At 35.5% G+C, this 24,822-nt stretch overlaps 1 protein-coding gene across 1 annotated transcript in view; it reads right to left on the bottom strand.

Annotated features, from left to right (window-relative positions):
- Nucleotides 1-24,822, bottom strand: part of SLCO4C1 (solute carrier organic anion transporter family member 4C1) — a 71,515-nt gene that overhangs the window by 31,399 nt on the left and 15,294 nt on the right. Inside the window, exons 3-6 of the mRNA XM_032335662.1 lie at nucleotides 8,678-8,860; nucleotides 4,028-4,124; nucleotides 1,797-1,918; nucleotides 377-495 (exon numbers count right to left, since the gene is read on the bottom strand). Coding sequence (XP_032191553.1) covers nucleotides 377-495; nucleotides 1,797-1,918; nucleotides 4,028-4,124; nucleotides 8,678-8,860 — 521 coding nt within the window. The remainder of the gene's footprint in view (nucleotides 1-376; nucleotides 496-1,796; nucleotides 1,919-4,027; nucleotides 4,125-8,677; nucleotides 8,861-24,822) is intronic.

The following is a 24,822-nucleotide window of genomic DNA, read 5'->3' as shown; positions in this document are numbered from 1 at the left end:
TCTCAAATATATATTTACAATTCAGTGATAATTGATTGATCCATTCATTACATGAGGAAAATGGGAAGGAATAATGATTGACTATAGCCCTAATGAGGGACCACTGAATATTTATATTGCCAATAAGAGAACTCATGTTCTTTCAGCCATTCTACTCTGGAGTAGTTCTCATTTACTCAAAGCATAATAAAAATAAATCTGAAATTATTTATTTTTAAGAGCTATTAACTATAGTAAATAGGCAAATAAAACTGCATCATGAAAATATCTGTGTATATATATATGCATATATTTATTCATATGTATATATAATATATACATATGTAGCTATTTATATGTGGAGGAAGGTATGTGTGTGTGTACAGTGTTATTTTACCTTTAGAGCAGCTGGAAAATCTTTCCAACTTGTTCCAAAATTCTCCTCTGTATGTTTTAAGGAACTATGCTTTTCCTGATGAGTCTGGCAAGTTCTTTCACTATGAATTTTTGCTGTACCTAAAAAAATATTAAATGTACTTGCTCCATCACTTCATTTTTCATTTTTTTAGATGCCTACTTCTTAACTGACACACAGTTCTACAAATATATAAACTCTATAACAAAGAAGCCAGTTCCTCTATTTGTCAATCAAAATTATACAAATTATTATGCATGTAATTTGCCTGGAGAGCTAGTATTATTCCTATTAGCTAAGGAAGTTCCAATCAGTCTAGAAATTAAACTGAGACAATTTTGTTCCAATGACATATTTATTCCCTTTATTTACAAGTATCTCTTAAATGCTTTTCTTTCTTTAAAGTGGATCTCTTTTGCATCCATTATATATTAAACGAAGTATCTTTTCCTTTAGTCTCTTTAATTCTAACATGCTTTGCAGATGAAGTATTTACCATGTATTACCATGTCCCTTTGATTTTCAATAATGGCGCTGTGAATAAATCTGAGAAGACAGTCAATATATGGAATTATAAGTTTGATGGTCCAGGGTAGAAAGAAATCAATGAGTCATCTACTTCTACTCTGTCAACTTCGGCTCACTCTGAAAAGTTAATCATCTATCCTGTTACACGTGACAGTAGAAAAAAGTATTTACCTAATTTCTGCCTATAGAAAAATACTTTGATAGATAATGTATGAACTATGTGATTATATACAAGCAAAATTTTACAGAGAAAGGAATGGATATTCTTTTCTATTAATCTTTTCTTTTCAGGCAACCTAATATTGAAATATGGTAAAAATGAGTACACTACAGTATTACTTTGGTGAAACTGAAAAAAGTATTTGTAACTCTCATCAACAAATAACATCAATGATTTAAGGCAGACTGATTGTTGGTTAGTGAGGAACTGAATGCAAACTAATAGTTTGAAAGATCCTATACCTTGCATATACATAAAGCAAGATTCCAGATAACACACAGGAAACAAATTTATTATTAAGTATATACACAATAATATGTTATTAACATGTTATATATTATTATAATATTCTATAGTACATATAATGGATAACATAGTTATTAATAATATATTATTAAGTATATATTTATATAGTAAAAAAGTGAATACATACAGTTTTACTGCTTTTGTTAATTGGAAATAAAGGAAAAACATGAGTAGTAAGAAAGCTACCCAAAGTTATCTTTTCAAAAAGACAAATATTCAAAAGTTTGCATAGACAGACAACTGAAATTCTATAAAACAATGAATTTTCTAGGGTTCTTAGAAATTATAAGCAACCTTTGGCCTAGAATTAGAATAAAGCTCCTTGATTTTAAATAAAAACATGTTTACCTGGTAAGTGTTTTGGAAAGCATAAGAAAGGTATTATCAAAGACCAAGCAAAGAGCCAACACAGAAGAAATCCAATCCACCATGCCCCCAGCCATCGTGGATCATCTTCAGTGATAGCTATGCTATAGGACAGAAAAACAAAATATAAAAGTCAACTCTACCTTGTTCATTAAAATGCAGTTACAGTAAGTATATACTTTGTAATTCAAGTGCATATATAAGGGAATAGTATTATAATACCCAACATTTTAAGTTGAGTCATTGTGATGAATCAGACAACAGAGAGCAGGCATAAATGAGATCTATAAGAATAATGGTTCACAAAGTATTTCAAATGGCAATATGACACAGAAGTGCAAACTATTTAATAGTAAATACAGGTATGCTGAATATCTGAAAGCATACGTAGGATTTCTGAACATTGTTTACCTAACTTTGGCTAAGTTTTTCTTCTCTACTAACTGAATACATCTTACAGCAAATCACTGATCTGTGTTAAATGCCCATATACTGTACTTCAATTAAGGCATACTTTTAAATGTAAAATTCATTTATTTTCTTTATTTACTCATTTACTGAGGTATAATTGACATACAGTATTATATTAGTTTCATGTATACAATATAATGATGTAATATTTCTATATATTACAAAATGATCACCACATTAAATCTATTTAACATTGGTCACCATATAGTACGGAATTTTTTTTCTTGTTTTGAGAACTTAAAGATTTACTCTCTTAGCAACTTTCAAATATACAATCCAATATTACTAACTATAGTTGCCATGTTGTATATTACATCCCATGACTTAAATTTTTACAAGCAGAAGTTTGTACCTTTTGACTCCTTTTACTTATTTCTCCCATTCCCCACCTATGGTAACGACAAATTTGTTCTCTGTATCTATAAGCTTTTTTGCTTGTATGTTTTTTTTAGATTCTACATACACATGAAATCATATAGTATTTGTTTTTCTCTGACTATAAAGTTCTTCTTAAAGTAATTTATTAACAGTATTTTATAATGATTCTCACAGTTTTTTTTTTAATTTTTTATTTTCTATAAACATATATTTTTATCCCCAGGGGTACAGGTCCGTGAATCGCCAGGTCCACACACCCCACAGCACTCACCAAAGCACACACCCTCCTCAATGTCCATAACCCCACCCCCTTCTCCCCAGCCCCCTCTTCCCAACAACCCTCAGTTTGTTTTGTGAGATTAAGAGTCACTTATGGTTTGTCTCCCTCCCAATCCCATCTTGTTTCATTTATTCTTCTAGTTTTATATCAATAGTTTTCCCCCCCAAACACACCATTCCTACAACTCATGTAATTCTCCACTGAAATTAAAAACCTTTCTCAAAAACTCAGCTCTCTGCTTCAAGAACTTTCTCTGCACGTCTTTTACATAGTCTCTAAAATATAACCTGGGACTAACAGCTCAAAGAACAAATCAGGTATCTATCACCACATTTTCTTATTCATTACTCAGAGTCACACAGGGGACTATGCAGTTTTGATTCCTACTGGTAAAATGAGAGAACATGGCCTTGCCAAAATTTACCAACTTCTCTATATTCAGGAAAAAGAGAAGGTAACTTGGTGGTTAAAAGAAGAATTTGGGGGTCAAAAAGATCAACTTGAATTCGTGCCTCAGCCATGTATCAATTACTTATTGGATTATTAAAAGGATTAAATTAAGTGGTATGTAAAATAAAGTAACACACAAAACCTATGACATATAGAAAATAGTATGGGATAAATAAACATTACCTATTATTATCCTCTATTGCCACATTTAAAATCACACAATTGTGACTCCCACGACCATATCAGAACTACTACAGAACTTAGTCTGAGGATCATAAACTCTTGAGGCTTTTCAGGTTATCTATATCCAGCTAAACCTACTAATAGCAAAACCAATTTTGATTAAATTCTTCTTTCTGAATAATGTATGGGGTCCTAGATGTGCATTTTGAAAATTTCACAGGTAACTTTTAAGCATCCTTATTTAGGAATAAATGCATTATACTAGGGGGTGGTACAGCATTAATTCAGGAAGTAATGCAGCTAAAACATTATAGAAAAATTGTGTGTATTCAGGGTTTTTTCCTGAAAAAATTCCCTCCCTCTGGCTGAGGAAATTCTTTGGAAATGTTCTATGATGTTAACATTATTAAAATAAAATAAATTTAAATTAAAAAAATAGATAATGCCTTGCCTTTGTCCCATACCCACATCAATGTACAAGGATAGCAGCTGTCCTCCCAACACATAGCCAACAGCAGGGCCTAATATTGACATAGAATAGCCAATTCCTAGAAGAACAAAGACATGGAAAAATAGTCAACTGTACATGCTATGAATGTCTTACCGTAGTACTGAAAGATATATTTTATAATAGAAAAATTGAAATGATTAGAATTACAACAAAATTACACATATTTTCAGTAAAAAAGAATACAGTCTGAATGGTACCACTTGTTAAGTCAAGGAGCTTAAAAATATTTTTAAAATAAATACAACTATAAAATATATTTTAAATATAAATATATATGTAATTCAGTGTAAAAGTTGTTAGACTATAATAATTGCAATAAACTCAACAACTATAAATTCAAGGAAAATTACATTCTGTTAAATGGCAGCAAGAGGTAGTACATCTAATTTATGGATGATGATAATTACTGTTTACAATTCTTATGGAAGAAAATACTGTGAAATGAGAAGCCTTCTCTACTGTGTACACACTCTAAAAGCAATATGTATTTTGCACTCCAACAGCTGATTTTAAAACATGGACCTGGTGATTAGCCTGTTTCATAAAAGTAAGCCACTAATTTAAACTTCTGCACTTAGGAAATCTTCCATTTCTACTTGAAGCAGAATTAAATTGACCTTATTTCTCTCAGATATTTAAAATTTTGCCATAGGTAACATTTAAATTTCTGCAAAAAATTATGCCTACATTAGTATCTTTATATATTACCACCTTCTGAATTTTTTATTAACTGTTAAGATTCTCATTCACATACACAAAAGACCAGAATCTATCATACCCAAAGCTAAGCATATGTCAATGATAAAAATGACTATGTACTTGACCAAGTTTCCAAAGTAGAGGTCATGCAAGATGATCTTTTGAAGGACCACTGAGCCAAGATTCTGGAAAGGTCCAAAAAACTGGGACTGATTATTTCCTGGGCATATTGGCTGATTCCACAAAAGGCACTGGAAAGGTTAGCAATCCTTGCTAGTCTCTAGGAAGTAGGGACACCAAAGTTGCAGTTCAGTGCTGCTAATTTGGGAGTTATACCTTATAAACTGTCCCCATCCTACATTTTATATTGGCACCTAGGAAGCTATACTCTAAAAGTAAGGGTGAGTTAGAAGTAGACTTGCCCACTAAGTAAGTACAGCTTTGCTTCAAATAAACTAATTCTGTGAAGTTACATAGAGGGGACCCCAAATCATGTTCCCAAATATATCAGAGATTGGTAATCTATTAGAAAAACACACAGAGTGGGGTTTGGAAAAAAAAAAAAAAACTGTAGTATAAAACACCTTTGTCAGAGTTAAAATGAAAGAGATACACAGCAGATTACTCAAAACTGAACTGAGGATTACCAAACTGGACAAATCAATTAGGTCAGTAAAAACTTACCGAGAAACACAGAAAATATAAACAGAAGGTAAAAAATACAGAAAAGAACAAGATATGAAGAATACATTTTTTAAAAGTTTTAGCATACATGTAAGTGGAGTCCTAAGAGAGGAGATAATAGGATAGAAGTCATATTTAAATGAATAATCATAGGAAATATCCTAAAGCCAATAACAAATACCAAACAACATATTTATGAAGTCATAAGAATCCACACAACGAGTTAAATAAAAGGAATTTTACACCTATACACATCATATAAATAAAACCAATGAAAATCAAATGCAAAGTGAAAAATCTTCAAAGAGCAAACCTACATGAAACAGTGGAAGTGAAGAGACAAAGGAACAGTATTTTTAAAGTACTGAAAAAAAAAAAAAATCAATGGCCAACTAGTCATCTATTCCTAGTGAAAATATTCATCAGGGAAAAGCATTTTAAAAAGACTATTTTTAGTTAAAGGATTCTAGGATATGTATGATGAGCAGGTATGTGGTAAAAGTATCAATTAACATTAGAATTTCATAAAATCAAGTTTACATATAAGGTCATTAGTAGATGAATAATAAAATAACATATAGCTAGGAATTTGAGAGGGAAGAAATCAAATAATATTAGATTATCCAAAAGAAAGAAAAAAAGAGAAAGAAATAAGAACATGGAACAATTAGGAAGCACAGGTTAAAATGAAAGATTTAAACACAAAATAACATTAAATGAATTAAAATGTTCAATGAAAGAACAAAGGGAAACCCAGGGAAAGCATCAAAGAAATAAAGGAATAAAGAGTGAATGACCTGCAAAAGTCCATGAAGATAGGTATGTCACAAATTCATTCTAAAAAGGAGCAGATTGTGACCATTTTCATTTTGCCCGTTTTGCCTTGTTATGCACAAAATGTGTTTCATAGAAGAATGTATGCTATCAGTAATAGATGTTGTTTTAAAAGAAAGAACGGTGGATGATTTTGAAAGTGGGGAAATTAAAAGTTATAAAAAAGGAAGGATTTCATGCAAAAAAACCTAAGTATCTAGTGAAAAATATGGTTATCTGAAAGTGAAAAGAACCGTTTAAGATACTGTGATTAAGATAAGCATTTATATCTTCCATAACAGAAAAATAAGAGATAAAACTAAAATGAGTTTTGCAGTTTTATTGCTTTTGTTTCCTTTACTCAAAAAAACTGCCATTTGATGAGTTCCTATAGTATAGGAAACACTTAAAATAGAGGCCTGCGACTGTTAACTTTAGAAAGCCATGTTGGCAAGGTTGGCCCTTGACTAGCGTTTGCGATTTATTTAACTGTCCAGAGGGATGCCACCATTCCACAACTAATAAGGGTGACTCACTGTGTGGGCTTTGCATAAACAATGTGGTTTTGCTGACCACCTGTATTCCTTTTGAGTCTAGAACTTTGATAGATGCAAGGCAGAGTGTCGCAATAGGATCAACCCCCAATAAAATCCCTGGGCACTGAATCTCTAGTGAACTTGTGATTAAAAAAATTTGAGATATATATGTGTATACATACATACATACATATATGTATGTATGTATGTATACACATATATATCTCAAATTCACTGCCGGCAGGATTAATTGCAAGCTGTATGGCTCCGCTCGGGGGAGCTAAATCTTGGCAGGCTGTACCCAGTTTTTGTCTGTACTTTGCCTCCTGCATCTTCTCCCCTTGCTGATTTTGCTTGGTTTCCTTATGCTGTAATAAACCATAGCTACGAGTATGATTTTATGCTGAGTCAGTCTTCCTACAGATTTATGGAGTCTGGGATGGTCCTGTGGGCCTCTATCCCACCGACCATGTTTAAATAATTTTTGAAAAACTTCCTATTCTGTGTGTTATCAAAACATAAAGATTAAAATTGCCTTATCAGATGTATTGATCAGAAGAGCACTTCAGAAAGGAAATTTATTGAACTGGGAGACTGGAAAACATCACCACTAGCTAATTGAAATAAATCATTGTTAACTTAGCAAATGCAAGAAAAGCTGTACAGATCAGCTGGGAGATCAGAGAGAGAGAATCAGAGCTTGCTGAGAGACCAAGGCAAACAAGTACAGAAAATAAACAGAAGTATAGTCGTTTTCACATTATGGAAGAGCCTAAGTAGATTTAATAGTCTCTGTCAGGGCTATGTTGAATGTATTGGACTTCCAGGGACGATGGCAATAGGTTCTTGCTATAGGCTGAATGTCTGTGCCCCCCCCCCACCCTCCTTACCACAAAAGACTCCTGTTGAAACCTAATCCCTAATATGGTGTGAGAAGGTGGGACCTTTGGAACAGATTACATCATGAGACTGGAGACTTCATAAATGAGATTAGTGCCCTTATAAGAAGATACCCCAGAAAGCCCTGTCCTCCCATGTGTCATGTGAGGACACAGGAAAAAGATAAAATGTCTATAAGGTAGGAAGGAGCCTCACCAGACACTGAATCTGTGGGTACCCTGATCTTAGACTTTTCAGCATCCAGGGCTGTGAAAAATAAAATTTCTATTGTTTATAAGTCAACTAGTCTAAGATATTCTGTTTTGGCAGACTGAAAGAACTAAGACAGCCCCCTTTATTAGAATAATAAACTGATAAAATGAAATGTGAAACACAGTCATTTAAGGCCAGGTCATGAATAGCCTGGTAAGCTCTACCTTGTAAGAGTATCACAGGAAGAATTTAAGAAAAATTTAAGCTACCAAAAATTAGATTCCCTGCCCCCCATGAATTGAGCCATATATAAAAAGGATTGATCGGAAATGAAAAATTCCACAGAATTTCTGAATACTATCTTGTCGTTTCTGTTGTGGACTCTAGTCAGGTCCATGTAGGATGTAGTAAATCAGGTAGAATGGGAGAGCTCCATCTCCCATCCTCTGTAAATTAGCCAGAACTCAAGTAATCTAGACAGCCTACTGCTTGGATGGCACGTCTAGGAAGGCTGGCATGCCCAGAACAGGAAACAGAGCAGGAAGTCAACAAAACTCATAACTGCATTCAACCAAAGGACATATGTCAGTAAATAATGAAACAAAAACAGTAATATTGCTATATCTGCCATCTATTGGGAACCTAATGGAAAGACCCATGAAATTACAACTAACTTTTTAAATAAGCTTCTATTATGTTTTTACTTATAAATTAAACAAGCAATAAAATGAAGTGTTACTGAAACAATATGACAGAGAAAACTTACCAATGTAGAGGGAAGATTTGTGTGTGGGCACAGACTCATCAATAAAGGCTGTTCCTAGGGTATAGAGAGGAGTTCCTCCTGTTCCCAGCAACAGTTGTCCCAAGATGAAGACATACAAGTAGTTAGAAAGCGAAGAATTTAAAGAGTTACAATTGGTTCTATTCCTTGTTGTTACGCAAGTACCTTTGAGGGGGAAAAAATTAAATTGTGAATTTATGGAAATTTAGCTAAAAATTGAAATATCTATTTTTATCAATTATACTTGCCTAACAGAACCATCTTTATTTCCTTCAATCACTTCATTTTGATTAAACTGTTCTTAAAATATATACATTACTTAAGAAAATTTAAGAAATATGTTAAAATTTAGCAATGTAAAATAAAACTGAGAAACGTTACTTTAACAATCAGAATTAACAAATTTGGGGTAAGTTGAAATAAACACAACTGAAGCAAGCTGTGCCTGGGAAGGAATTTTCAAATAATGGGAAAAACAAAACAAAACAAAACACAAAAAAACTAGCTTTTATTTTTCTTTCCAAGTCATAAATATAGTATGACCAGCATACTGAATTATCAATCAATACCCCGAACACATGTGAAAAGTGTACTTAGGTTATATGACATTTTGGTCAAAATAGTAATTTCTTAATATTCACTACAAAGCCATAATACTTGAAGTTATGTCTAGTTCTTTCTTATAGCTCAAACTAGTTTATTAAATTTATTTTTTGAAGCAAACTTTGGCCCTATAGAATATTCTTCTGAATATCATCAAAGGAAAAATTGTTACTTTTAAGATTTCATTAAAACCTTAAAAATCACAAAGTCTGGAAATTATAGTAAACCCATATTTCCTAAACTCACCTGATAATATTAATGAATAAAAGTGTTTGATAAAATATATTCCCAGCACCTTCTTTCCCTTTGAAGCTGGTAGTATCCAGGAAACTGCATTTTAACAACAGCCTTAGATGATTCTATTTTCATTTCCTTAATATCAGATCAAGATGTATTACTTCCTGAAGAGTGAGATGAGTAAGACCTCCAAAGCACCAATCTTGAAGACTCTTTAACTGGTCCATGGTCATCAGATTTTCAGATGTAAATTTTACATGTAAAAAACTTACTCTTTTAACTTAAAATGTAAAATATACCCTACAATTTAAAATATACCCTACAATTTAAAATATAACCTATAATATACCCTCTTATAATCTGACTATTATACGAGGTTGATGATAATTTATATTATCAGATAATCAGCAGATAATTTATATTCATAACCAGGCCAAGTCTGCATTATTTGTCTTACCTTCCTGGCCATGTCAGACATTTGACCTGTGACTTCTGGTTTCAATATTCACTTTTCTGGAGGTAGCAGATTGGACTAAGAATGATCTCTTATTATTTGATACCCTGCACAATTAAATATACTGACACGTATTTCTTGGTTTATTATTTTTTCCCATTTCTTTTTATAGTAGAGAAATATCTTTGTAGTAATCTACTTGATATTTTGACCATGTGGGTATGCTGTGGGGTTCTGGCGTTTGTTTTTTCCCCAGAGGAAGTAGTCCATGAGGTTTCAACATGTTTGTTTAAGTAAATTTTAAATAGCACAGAAAAAGACCAAGAGAAATACAAAACTCTCCCTTCCCCCTGCCTGCCTCTACTTGAGGCTCTCCCCTGTAACTCAGATGGAGGTAATGACCACTGCCAACAGTTCCTTTTTTTTTTTTTTTTCCAGGTATTTTCTCACACATTCACACATCTTATATCCATTTACTTTTTTTTACACAAGTATTGTCATACTAAACATACTATTCTCATGCTCAACAACTTCTAGATTTCACTCTTGTGCTGACATCCTTGATGTTGGAATTTAACTGTATTTAAATTTCTTTGTGGACTGCCATAACATCCCACAGCATAAATGTGGCATATCTTAATCCACAACTTACACATAATAATTAGTAACATAACATTTATTCTTATTATATTGTACATATATTTAGGTCATTACAAACATATTGTGACAAGCATTTTAAAAATTTCCTTGACATATTTATGCAAGCCTAACTGTAGTACAGTTTCTAAAAAGTGGAAATGCTAGGTCAAAGTGTGTAAATATTGTATTTTGATATTGCCAAATGCCTTATCAAAAAGTAAACAGATATGCAATCACACCAGCAATGCAGCAACACTTTGCATAATAAAATTAAACTACTTCCAATCTCTCTGTTTAAACAAATACATGCACATGTGCGTGTACATATTTTTTTATTCAATTTTTTAGGATCATCAAAACAATGAAGCATTTCTTTTATGTCTATTGGCCACTTGCCTATATTTTCTATGAATTTTTCATATTTACTTCCTAGGTTCCGACTTTGATATCTGACTTAATGAAAGTCTTGCCTTCTCCAAGAGTACACATAAGTTAACATGATTTTACCATAGAATTTTTCTTACTTTAGAGATGACCCCAGAACAACGCAGGTGTTGGGGCACTAGTCCCTGCACAGTCAGAAATCCATGTATAACTTTTGACTCCCCCCAGAACTGAACTACTAATGGCCTGCTGCTGAAAAGAACCCTTACTGATAAATAGTTGATTAGCACATATTTTGTATGTTTCATGTATTAGGTACTAAAGTCTTACAATAAAGTAAGCTAGAGGAAAGAAAATGTTAAGAAAATCATAAGGAAAATACATTTACAGTAACTACTGTACTATATTTATCAACAAAAAAACAACAACCCTGTGTACAAGTGGACCCAACACAATTCAAACTCAGGTTTTTGTGTTTCTCAACTGTATTTTTAATTCATATGTAATACAGTTTAATGGGAAAAAATTGGAATGTAGTATTCTGTCTGATTAACCAAATTTAACCAAATTAAATTTCTTGGGTATAGGTTTACTTTTGGATACTGTTTTTTGCGACTGATCTTTGCAGTCTTTCTCTGGACCAAATCCCTTGTAATTACTTCAGTTGTCTAGGCTTTGAGATACCAACATGTTATCCCAGTTATGACTTATTTCACAGAACTACATGAAAAGCCTGGTAATAATTAACATCATCTTGTATCATTTTTCCCAAGTAAACAAGGCCTAAGATCTACTTACGAAAACTACTATATCCAATATATTACTCTCTATATTATTTCTGAATAATTTCTACTTCTTTTCTTAGAATTGATAAAAAGAAATGACATATCAAGCCACAGAAAGGCTTGGATGAATCTTAAATACATATTGCTAAGTGAAAGAATCCAACCTGGGGAGGTGGGGTTAAGACCCCACAGTAGTAGGAAGATCCTATGCTTGCCTCCTCCCTCCAACACAGCTAGATAAAAATCAAATCATTCTAAACACCCAAGTAATCAGAGAACGGAGAAATCGAAATGCACAACTAAAGGGAGAAAAGGCCACAACAAGGAAGGTGGTTAGCATGGAGAGGAGACGGGACTTTGGGGAGGGGGAAGGAGCCCTGATGATGGAGAGTGGAGACAGAGAGAGAGGGAAAGACTGAGAGAAAGAGAAAGGGAGCAAGTGCACACAGCATGCAGGGGATCTCACATGAAAAATACTTCCCCCAAACCAATACCAGGGAAAATGAAAGGCACTGATTATTTTGAGTTTTCACAACCAGTGTCACTCAAAAACTGGAGTTTTAGAAATCCATGCCACTATCAGTGTGGAGCCCAGCCAGCAGAATAGTGCTTCTGGGTTGGGGGGTGGGGGTGGAGGGGGAGGAGGAAGATGGGGGAGAGCAGAGGCCTGGAAGCAGATATCGCAATATGAGGATCCCCTGGGACAAACTGGGGGAGACAGTTATTCCTTGGAGTGCATGTGGGAGAGGTGGCATTACATCTCAGGGGACAAATGTGACAGAGGGCACCACTGCGTTGCCCTTAGCAGAGGGGCACAGACACACCCACTGAAAGCAGCTACTCTGGACACCAGCTTTTTGCTCTGCTTTTCTCTGAACTCCAAGCTCCTGTGAATTGGTCTGGAACAAACTGGCACCAGCCACAGCGTAGGGAGACCCTCCTTCAGAAGACCAAACATAGTCTGTGTTGAGCTGGATCCCTAAAGTTTAGAGTTTTGAAAGTCAGCTGGCATGCCTAAGATAAAACACAGTGCAGTGCACTGCTGGGAAGGCAGACAGTCTGGACACAGATAGGGTGAAGGCAGGGACCTGAGGAATGCCTGGGACACATAAGGAGAGAGTGACCCCTCTTCTGCGAGGGCTTCCCAAACAGCATTAGGCACAAACTGTGAAGACCAGGGAGGGGGCTGGCACTATTTTTCTCTGTCCCACATCACCATGGGCTGACTTAAGCAAGCAGAACAGCACCAACAGTGAAGGCCTCAGCCGCTTACACAAAGCCCCACTATCCTGCGCTGTGCAGGTGATTCTTTACAAGGGCCAGTGTGCCTGAGAACCAGAGCAGCAGAAACCCAGCACCCCTCCCCCAGGAGACTGGGATGAACCTCCCACAGACACGAAGTCCACTGACCACAAAATGCTGCAAAGCTTCAGCCCTAGTGGAAACAGGACCCGGTCCCTTTTAACAAGCAGCCCATACCACACCTGGTTAAAACTCTCCACACTTTGGACAAGGACCAAACATTCCCACTGCTGGCAAGGACAAACTCTGCAGAAGAATGACCTGAGGGAAAGAGCAGCCAAAACACAGCAACAGAGTGCATACAACATACACCAGAAACACTGCCTAATGTCCCAGGTCCTGGAGATTACAGGTCCTCTTCTTCATAAAGCTATTACTCTTGAGAGAAGGAAACATAGCAGGCTTTCTTAACACAGAAAAGAAGACAGACACCTAGATAAAATGCCAAGGAAGAGGAATTCATCCGGAAAGAAATAACAACAAAAGGTCATGGCCAGGGATCCAATCAGAACAGATTTAAGTAATATGACTGACCCAGAATTTAAAACAACAATCATAAGGATACTAGCTGGGCTTCAGAAAAGCAAAGAAGACACCAGGGAGTCCCTTACCACAAAGATAAAAGACCCCAAACTAGTCAGGCTGAAATAAAAATGCTATAACCAAGATACAAAGCCAAACGTATGTAATGAGCACAAGGATGGAAGAAGCAGAGAAACAAATCAGTGATACAGGAAACTCAGTGACTACATAAAACATAGTAGCATTCATGTCATAGGAGTCCCAGAAGAAGATGGGGGAAAAGGGGCAGGAGGTTTATTTGAGGAAATGATATCTGAAAACTTCCTTAATCTGGGAAGGAAACAAACATCCAAATCTCGGAGGCACAGAGAACTCCCACCAAAATCAACAAAAGCTGGCCAATACCAAGATATATAATAGTAAAATTTGCCAAACACAGGAAAAAGGAAAAAAATCCTAAAAGCAGCAAGGCAAAAGAAATCCCTAACTTCCAAGGGAAGGCATATAAGGTTTGTAGCAGACCTATCAACAGAAACCTGAAAGGCCAGAAGAGAATGGCATGATATACTCAACATACAGAATGGGAAAAAATATGTAGTCAAGAATACTTTATCAAGCAAGATTGTCATTCAGAATGTGAAGGAGAGATAAAGAATTTTCCAGAGAAACAAAAACTAAAGGAGTTCATGACCACTAAACCACCCTACAAGAAATATTAAAGAGCACTCATTGAGTTGGAAAGAAAGACCAAAAGCAACAAGCACTAGAAAGGAACAGAGAAAATCTCCAGAAACAGTGACCTGATAGATAACACAATGGCACTAAATTCAAATCTATCAATAATCACTCTTAATGTAAATGGACTAAATGCTCCAAAAAAAGACAGTGGGTAACAGAATTAAAAAAAAAAAAAAAAAAAAACAAGACCCATCTAATATGCTTCCCATATAAGAGACTTTTTTAGACCTAAAGACACCTGCAGATTGAAAGTGAAGAGATGGAGAATGAACATCAAAAGAAATCTGGAGGGGTACCTGGGTGACTCAGTTGTTAATTGTCTGCCTTTGGCTCAGGTCATGATCCCAGGGTCCTGGGATCGAGCCCCACGTCTGCTCCCTGCTCGCCAGAGAGCCTGTTTCTCTCTCTCACACTCCCCCTGCTTACGTTCCCTCTCTCACTGTCATTATCTCTGTCAAATAAATAAATCTTTTAAAAAAAAAAGAAAGAAAGAAAGCTGGAGTAGGCATACTTGTGTCAAACAAACTAGATTTTAAACCAAAGACTGTAACAAGACATGAAGAAGGGCACAATATCATAATAAAGGGATCTATCCAACAAGATCTAACAACTGTAAATATTTATGCCCCCATCTAGGAAGCATCCAAATGTATGAAACAATAACAAACGTAAAGAAACTCATTGATAATAACACAATAATAGTAAGAAACTTTAACACCTCACTTACAACAATGAACAGATCATCTCAGCAGAAAATCAACCAAGAAACAATGGCTTTGAATGACACACTGGACCAGGTGACTTAACAGATGTATTCAAAACATCTCATCCTAAAGCAGCAGAACATACATTCTTTTCAAGTGCACATGAGGCATCCTCCAGAACAGACCACATACTGGGTCACAAATAGGCTTCAACCAGTAGAAAAAGACTGAGATCAGACCATGCACATTTTCCAACCGCAGCTTTATGAAACTTGAAGTCAACCATGAGAAAAAAATTGGGAAGATCACAAATACATGGAGGTTAAAGAACTTCCTACTAAAGAATGAATGGGTCAACCAGGAAATTAAAGAAGAAATAGAAGAAATACATGGAAACAAATGAAAATGAAAACATGATGGTCTAAAACCTCTAAGATGCAGCAAAAGCCGTCATAAGAGAGGAGGATATACCAATACAGGGCTACCTCAAGAAGCAAGAAAAATCTCGAATATACAACCTAACGTTACACCCAAAGGAGCTGCAAAAGGAACAGTAAATGAACCCTAAAGCTAGCAGAAGAAAGGAGAGAATAAAGATTATTGCATAAACAATGATACAGGAAAAAAAAGTGATAGAAAAGATCAATGAAACTAGGAGCTGGTTCTTTAAAGGAATTAATAAAATTGATAAACCCCTAGCCAGACATATCAAAAAGAAAAAAGAAATCATCAGTGAGAGAGGAGAGACCACAATCAACACCAGAGAAATACAAACAGTGACAAGATTTCATTGAATCATCAAGAATACCAGGAAAAATTATATGCCAACAAATGGGGCAGTCTGGAAGAAAAGGGATGAAAAGTCTGAAGTCAAGGAGGGGTTCTCTGAGCTATTGCTGGCTTTAAAGATCGAGATGACCATATGCCAAGGAATGCAGAGAGCTTCTAGAAGCTGACAGCAACACCCAGTGATGACTGTCAAGGAAATGGAGATCTCAGTTAAACAATCCCCCAAAACCATTACTTTCAACAGTTTAATGAGCCTGGAAAAGGAGCTTCTGAAAAGCTGCAAATGAGAATGTAGTCAGCTGATGCCCTGAGTTTCAGACTCTGAGCAGAGAATCCAGCTGAGCTGTGCCAGACTCTTGACCCACAGAGACAGTAAGATAGAATTACTGTGCTGTTTCAAATTCAGTTTGCATAATATGTTATGCAGCAATAAAAAACTAATACCAACATCTTACAAAAAGTTAACCAAGGAAGAATTTGCTTCCTTGAAGGGTGAATAATAACCAAAAAGGAAAGGCAAAACACATGGCAGAATAGTCTCCACAAAAACGTCACTATGATGTAGATTTTTAAATTACTGTAGTTCCATGCTTTAAAAGTGATAATAACAATTGCTTCTTAAAATCAAAAACTGAAAATGAGGATTAAATAAGCTCATAAATGTGATGAATAAGAGGAGAAAAAAATAGATGGAAAAAATTCAAGGCAAGACATGAAATAAAATGAAAACTGCCATAGAAATGAAAGTCACATCAAAATGGGCAAAAGAAAACAGGACTCTGAGAATTACGAGGAGAATACATATCCGTGACTTGAGAAATATGAACAAAATTAAATAAACCAAAACTAAGACTTAAAAGATTTGAGAGAAAATTATAGAAATGAGGTCCAGACAAAGAAAATCAAACATATGCATAATCAACCAGAATAGGAAAAAGTATATACTTTGAGGTAAAACTTAGGAAACTTTTCTGAAATAAATGAAGACCGATCTATAATTTAAAAGGCATAAGGTACCCCAGGAAAATTTGATGCAGGGCTTTCAAGACTATTCCCTTATAAAGTTATCAGATTTTAAAGATGAAGAAACACTTGTGCCATCAAGAAAAAAGATAGTCACTTATGTAGAGGGAAATAAAAAACACTTAATTGGCATCAGACTTCTCTAGAGCAACATATCTCATAAAGCAAAGGAAATTATTTTTAAAAAGTAATCAGTGAAAGAAAAGGTGACTCATAAATCTTAAACTATCATTCAAGTATAAAGGCAAAAGACAAATAAACACATTATAAATCTCAAGGAATTACCCCTTCCTGAAAAAAACAAAAACAAAAACAAAAACAATAACTACTAGAGGGTTCAGTGCAGCCTACCAAGAAATACTTCATTCTGAGATGCCATTGGAGACATGAAGATTATTCATCCTAAGTAATATTAAATAATTTATTATATTGCACCTGCTATAAAACAGATTTTTAAAATAGCTAGGTTTACCTATTATGTGAATTCTGCAGTATTATTAGTTGAAGAAAGTGCCTGAACCCATAATTTCAACATCTAATGAGAAATAAAACAATTCGTGGCAAAATACATTCAACACTAATTTAAAAACATTGTTTTGACAGTACACCACAAGAGGGAGTGCCTGCGCTCTTCATGAGCAGAGGGAATGTGGCCAATAAAACTAAGGCTTAGAACTTGCGTAATGGACAAACCAGTGTTCAGTCCTACCCACTAACCTGTGCAGATACTAAAGGTAAAGGAGAAAATGAAAATCTATATACCTGGACATTTATAAGTTAAATATCAAACTTAGTCCAATCCTCATCCCCACTCAGAGGCTCACAGCCTGCTTCTCCCCAGGCATTTACCTTCAAAACCTGGACGTTAAGAAATCACGTTTTCCTCTGAGCCCATCCTGCTGCCAAGGGTAGGGCAGAATGCTGCAGGCTGAGATGGGATTTCACTTCCCCAGTCACAGGGGGAGTGGCAGGCAGAGGGAGAAGCAGGCTCCCTGCTGAGCAGGGAGCCCAATGCGGGACTCTATCCCAGGACCCCGAGATCATGACCCAAGCCAAAGGCAGCCGCTTAACCGACTGAGCCACACAGGCATCCCTAGAACCATATTTCTAATGCCAAATTTCTAACTTAAATGTCTTAAACAGAACTCATCATTCTCAAAAAACCATCTTGTCTGCCTCGTTTTCCTGTATGTTTATGTTTTTTAGTTATCAAGCTTAAAACATGAGAATCACTCAACATTATATTCCTTGCCTAAAATGACCACACCATATGCTTTTCCCACTGTAATCATATCCATTGTTCAAGTCCAGCTCAATTTCCCCGTCTCCCAAATTGCCCAAAGGAAACGCTATCTTTATTTACTATTCTCTTTCTCCATTCAGTGACAATGAACCCTGATTTAACTGCCTGTATGACTCACCAGGTTCTTGCTTATCATGCTTTACTTACATTCGATCCTCACTTATGTTAACAGCCATAATAGTGATCATCTTATGCAAGATCCTTACCTATCATGTATTATCTAATTCCCAGAAAACAACTTATGAAGGAGGTACCATTACGTTCCACATTTTACAGATAGGCAAAATCAAGATTAGATTATCTACTTCCAAAATCTCTACGACTAAAGAGCCTAAGTACTAAAGAGCCTAAGTACGTAACAGATTCATCGCATGGTTAATGGTGACATAAAGTAAAATTAGTTGGTTATTTAAATAGCTTGGGATGTAAATTCAAAACATTTCTATAAGGGTTTCTATCAACATAAAATAAGGAGAAAAACTTAATATAATTTCTAACAGCCAATCTACTTATCTAAAGTAAATGGCCATAACTCACTACAAGATAAGAAAAGTAGAATCCAGGGTACCTGGGAGGCTCAGTCAGTTAAGTGGTTGCCTTTGGCTCAGGTCATGATCCCAGGGTTCCAGGATTGAGCCCTGAATCAGGCTCCCTGCTCAGCAGAGAGCCTGCTTCTCCCTCTCCCTCTCTCTGCCACTCTCCCTACTTGTACTCTCTCTCAATCTCTGTCAAATAAATAAATAAAATCTTAAAAAAAAAAAAAAGGAAAGAAAAGTAGAATCCGACACACCATGAATCCCATAGGAATGACCACAAAGGCATAAAACCCTTTTTTAAAACATTAGAAAATTCTATGTATAATCTTATACCAAGAAATTTGAAAATGTCTTGAAACTATTGACTTTAAATTATATAAAATTTGTATATATCTATGATTCTGGAATAAATTGAAATGGGAATCCCAAGTCTACCTCTAAATATTTTTTCTGGAGAATTTATGTCAAAGCTCAACCAAAAACAATCAACCCTTGTATATTATTTAAACTATTCCTATATAGAGTAGAAAATACAAAGTTTCCCAATTTGTTATAAAGTATTAGCACTACTCCATTTCAAAACAGCAGTCATTTGGGGGGTGCCTGTGTGGCTTAGTCACTAGGGCTTCTGACTCTTGGTTTGGGTTTGGGTGTTGTTCTCAGGGTCATAGGATTGAGCCCCACCATGGGCTTGTGCTTGGCTCAAGGGTCTACCTGGGATTCTCTCCCTCTGCCCCTCCCCCTACTCTCTTATTCTCTCTCTCTCTCTCTCTCTCTCAAATAAATAATGAAATCTTAAAAAAAAAAAAAGTCACTTGTAAAGAGGAATGTTAAATCAAAATGTTTTTTGAAAGACTATAAGGCTAGAAAATATGTATGCATTTTTTTTAATGTATCACAGAAAATTGAAGTAGAATACAGACAAAAAGGATAACTGAGGGAAATTTAACATTTTTTATGGGTATGGATTTTTTACAAAGACAGAGTTAAAGGGAACAAATAGTAAGTGCCAGTACCACTAGGCAGCTGCCAAAACACTACAAAAACTGTAGCTTAGTTATATAAAGGCACACAGTAACTTATGCACCAACTCTGGTGGGGAACATACCAGGAAAGTAAGTAAGTACTACGACCTCTTTCTTTCCAATATGCAAACTCCCATTGGCTAAACCCAACAAGAATCCTGGTAGCAAAGTACTAAGGCAAGATAGTCCATGGGCCTTACTCTATTAAACTGGGTGATAAAATGAATGACAGATCTGGAAAGACAAACAGAGGATATCCATTCAGGACTATCCATTTCTTGTGGGGTATTTTTGGTATCTTAGCATCCATTTTTATCTTTGTCCAGATGAGAAACACTATCTTCAACACAAGAAATCCACAAGAATCTATCACCAAAACATCATCATGGGGTAACGTCAATCCAGTTATTATCCTACCTGAAACCAACACTGAAATGTTGGTCCTCATCAGTGGTCTTCATGTAACAGGCAGAGGAAAATAACAGCAGGACAATTAACAAGCTCCATAGTTCTTCCTTCTAGAGTTGGTCAGAAAGACCGAGTTGACAAACATTGCTTCCTTTCCTACCATCTAGGTTTTGTTCCCTTTACCTCCTGCCTGTACCTCAGCTGGTCTAGGATTTTACAGAGCATTTATAAGTCTTCAGCTCTTTTATCTCTGTTTGGTTGCCATAGTTATCCTTTAACAAGTACTATTGAGTGTGGGAGTGTTAAGAGGCACTCAAGTAAATTCCCTCAGTCCAAAATATATTTTTTGGAGATACTGTATAGAAACAACACAATTTCCCCTGAGTAACTAGGACCTATCACTTCTGCCAGTTCAGTGACCATCTTCTCTTCCTGTTGATTATTTAATATAACTATATTTATACACACACACACACACACACACACACATATATATATATATATATATATAATTAAGGTACAGTCTAGGCTTTGACTTTAAGGGAATAATGACTGGGTTATCTGATGAAAGCTTTTTATCTCCTGGGGCTGGGACTCAACAAGACCAAGGCAGAAAGCAAAAATTCCATAAATGGAATTTTAGATACAGTAAGAAGAGGCACTAGTCCTTTGGTACTCCCTAGCTCCTTACCTATGCACTCTGTCTATAAAGGATCCAGCAAAACAGAGTGGTTTCTGCCTTATTTAACACATATATCACGTTCTAAGAAAATTCTGGTCTACAAATTACAACACAATGAACACCATCCCCGCAAATCAGTTGTTTCTGGGTTTAGGGTACAGAGTAAGACATGCTGGTGAATTTCATGCACACAACTTTGTTACTATATCTCTTTTGCTGCAAGTAAGTTTCTTGGTCAGAAGTGGTGTTGTATAGAATATAATTATAATGAATAAGGTATTCCGTATGTCAAACAATGTTGAGTGTTGGTAGAGGCATGGAGAGCAGTGAGAAGAAATTCCTATCTAGAATATATAGTTAAGTTAGGAGGATAATTTGCAACTAGTAGAGATATATTTTAACTGCCTTTGGGTATATTGGTTGCCCTGGGGAAAGCTGGCATATCAGAAGCTCTCAGGACACACCCCTAGAGTTAATAAATTAAGCAGTCCATCTGCAGTGGGGGTAAACAGACCAGTCTTGATGAGGGAAAGGCATGTTTGTGGATCCATGCTTATGTCATTATGGCCACTCTTTACATGGTACTATTCCACAAGACACGGAATGACATTCCCTGCACAGACCATCTTTTATTCCTCATTGAGAACCTCTTCCACAAAGGATATGCCCAAATGAGCATTAACAAGTGGCAAAAATATCTTTACATCCATCTACAAGGCAATAAAAACAAGCAGCTTACAAATGTGAGATGCTTGCCTATATAGTTACTTGTGCTTTCCAACCTACTTGTATCTACCATTTCATTTAATAAGAAATACTGTTTCACATGTCTAATTTTATTATTTGTTATAGTAAATAACAATGCTTCATCATGGGGAGTTCAGATCATGATCATGTTTATGTCTAACATACCAACATCTAGTGGCAAACCAAGAGCCACTTTTCAAATGGAGACTACTATAAGCAGAAGAAACATGGTCTTACTACAAAAACCTGGGGTCCTCACGGTGACTTCCCTGTGAAGACTTGTCAGAGACTTCTAACATCCTCCCTCTCTGCCAAAAATACTGTCTATACTGCTGTAAGAAATTTACCTTGTTTCAGTTCCTACTCAATTCTGGCAATCTTAGGCATTACCTAATAAATATGTTAGATTAATGTATCCAAATGAGGTAGGTGAGGCTTCCCAAATCCCAAAAGATACACCAAGGGCTATGCAAGTGCAGAATATGGAATGTGCGAAGAGGGTACTGTAACATGGCCTTGGCCATACTGTTATGGTAGGCTCTTGATGTTTTTGTGGTTTTTCTCTTGCATGCATGTATTTTACTGAGGCTTCTAAAATACAATAAGTAAATAAATAAATACTTAACCGACCAAGTTCAGTTAGCTTAATACCATCAATATAAGGTCCAGCAAGACATTCTGTTGGATAGTAAGATGATCATGGTACCTCTAGACTAGATTATCGCAAATGTCAATTTGGGGCTAGGTAATTCCTTGTTGGGGAAGGGCCTCTCCTGCAGGCCTTGTAGGATGTCTACCAGTGTCCCTGATCTTTACCCACTAGGTGCCAGTAGCATCCTCCAATACAGTCATAACAATCAAAAAGTTCTCCAGAAAGAAAAACTGGCCTCAGTTGAGAACCACTGCTCTAGACCATATTATACCAAAGAGCAAGAAGAGTGTGCAGTACTGATATAAGAGAATAGTGATGTACTCCTGTTCTTCATATTGATTATTTTGTAGTTGAAAAATGAAACAAAACATGTGCCAATCAATAACTATATATTAGATATCAGAGTCTATGTCGATTTGCTCTAGAAAAGGTACCAAATCTGGAAACATGGCTATAATTAGTATTATGTATACTCTATGATTATAAAGTAATAAAAAAATAAAGTTATAATTTTGATTATGTTTACAATGGTCTAAAGTCATTTTCCATGATTTTATCATGCATTTACACCAAATTCATTAAAAAAAGTGAGAATGTAGTAGGACTTACCACACTAGTATCTTTCTTTTTTTTTTTTTTTTTTTTAAAGATTTTATTTATTTATTTGACAGAGAGAAATCACAAGTAGATGGAGAGGCAGGCAGAGAGAGAGAGAGGGAAGCAGGCTCCCTGCTGAGCAGAGAGCCCAATGCGGGTCTCGATCCCAGGACCTTGAGATCATGACCTGAGCCGAAGGCAGCGGCTTAACCCACTGAGCCACCCAGGCGCCCCACACTAGTATCTTTCAAATCTTGATGGCATCACTAAACTCCACAATCCTTTTAAGAATACCGTATTATTTCCAGTTTACTATTTTATTCAGGGGTTTTTAATTATTTCTTCCTACAATAATATATCTCAATCCACAGGTCAGGTAACCAGTGTGGAGATTCTTCAAGCTAGTATATCTATCCCCTTTCTATATCCTAAGACTAAGAAAAATTACAGGATGGGTTCTCACTGTGATCTAGAGCAGCTTGGGGCCAAGTCTATTATTGGACCTCTCTAAGTCCCTTTCTTATCAGTGGACCATGGCACTACTCTAGAACTCCAGAGATCAGATGAGTTCAGAGCTATTATCTAATCATCTCCAGTGAATATGAATACTACCCTTCCCCCTCAACACTGGATAAAACTTTTTAAGATAGGAGGAAGCTCTTTCTTTCCTCTTTAAGGAAAAAGAAGCATCATATACTCCTGGCTTTGTGGTAAAGCTCTTCAAAGATATCTAGCCTTCTTATCAATAATGAACTCTATCTATGAACTAGCTTAGGTCTGGGAATTAGTAAAAGGGTTGTGAAACCCTATAATATTGATTCAGATTGGGTTTCTGCCCATAAAACTTAGAATTTTCCCACTTAAATATGTCAATTTGGTCTCTAAAACTCAATCAGTAATGGAGCTGACCTTGCCTCTGAAGGTTAGCATAGCCCCAGGATCTGGATGGACAAATGAAGAATATCCAATACAACTTATATCCTACAGGTCTTTTTGAATTTTCAAAAAACAAGGGTTACCACAAGAACATAAGATTTGGGGTGCCTGGATGACTCAGTCAGTTAAGCATCTGACTCTTGTTTTCTGCAGAGGTCACCATCTTGGAATTAAAAGATCAAGCCCCGCATCCAGCTCTGTGCTCAGCTCGGACTCTGCTGGGGATTCTCTCCCTCTCCCCTTGTCCCTCCCCCACTTACCTGTTCCGTCTCTCTCAAATAAATAAATAAAAAATCTTTTTTGAAAAGAATATAAGATCAATTAAATTTCATAGCAAAAAGCCCTGGGTGTTAATTCAATGTATTAAAAATTGACATTTTAAAAATATATTAAAAATTAAATACCAAAAATGATGAACAAATTATAACTCCTACATTCCCCAAAAATTCTATCTGATGTAGCAATAACAGTAATGGATACTATAAAAATTAAAACCTGACAAAAAAAAAATTAAAACCTGACAAATACAAAATTTATAGCCTCTAAGTATTATAGTAATAAAGTAAACAAAAGGAAAATAAGAATAAATACCAAAAAATGAATTGGAAATGTCAGAATATAACAGATTAATATGAAAAAGAACAGAGAGAAATCATAGATTAATAATAGTAATAAATGAAATTTTTATGTTACATTAGGACTAGAGAATATATTTCAGTTTGAAGTAACCAGAATTCGGTCACAGAAACTATATCCTAGAAAATGTCATATTTAGCAAAGCCAAAAGGACCAATATTTTATATTTTATACTTAGTTATTATGATCACTTCTTAATACCACTGAGTCTATCTTAAAAACTCAGACATAAGGTAAAATATTTTGTATTATAGCAATTATTTGTTCTTATAAAACTGAAATTAGAAACATGACCACGTTGATAACAAAACGGAGATAATAGGAAGTACAATCTATGAAAAGAAAATGGCATGGTTACAGATAATTTTTCAAGAAAGAAGTGTTTTTCACATTATCCCAGAAACCACATGAACAATTTAGTATTA

The sequence above is a fragment of the Mustela erminea genome, chromosome 3 (genome assembly GCF_009829155.1).
Source record: "Mustela erminea isolate mMusErm1 chromosome 3, mMusErm1.Pri, whole genome shotgun sequence".
Taxonomy (NCBI): Eukaryota; Metazoa; Chordata; class Mammalia; order Carnivora; family Mustelidae; genus Mustela; species Mustela erminea.
Note: the sequence above shows the minus strand (reverse complement) of the source record. Positions and strands in the feature narration are given on the sequence as shown.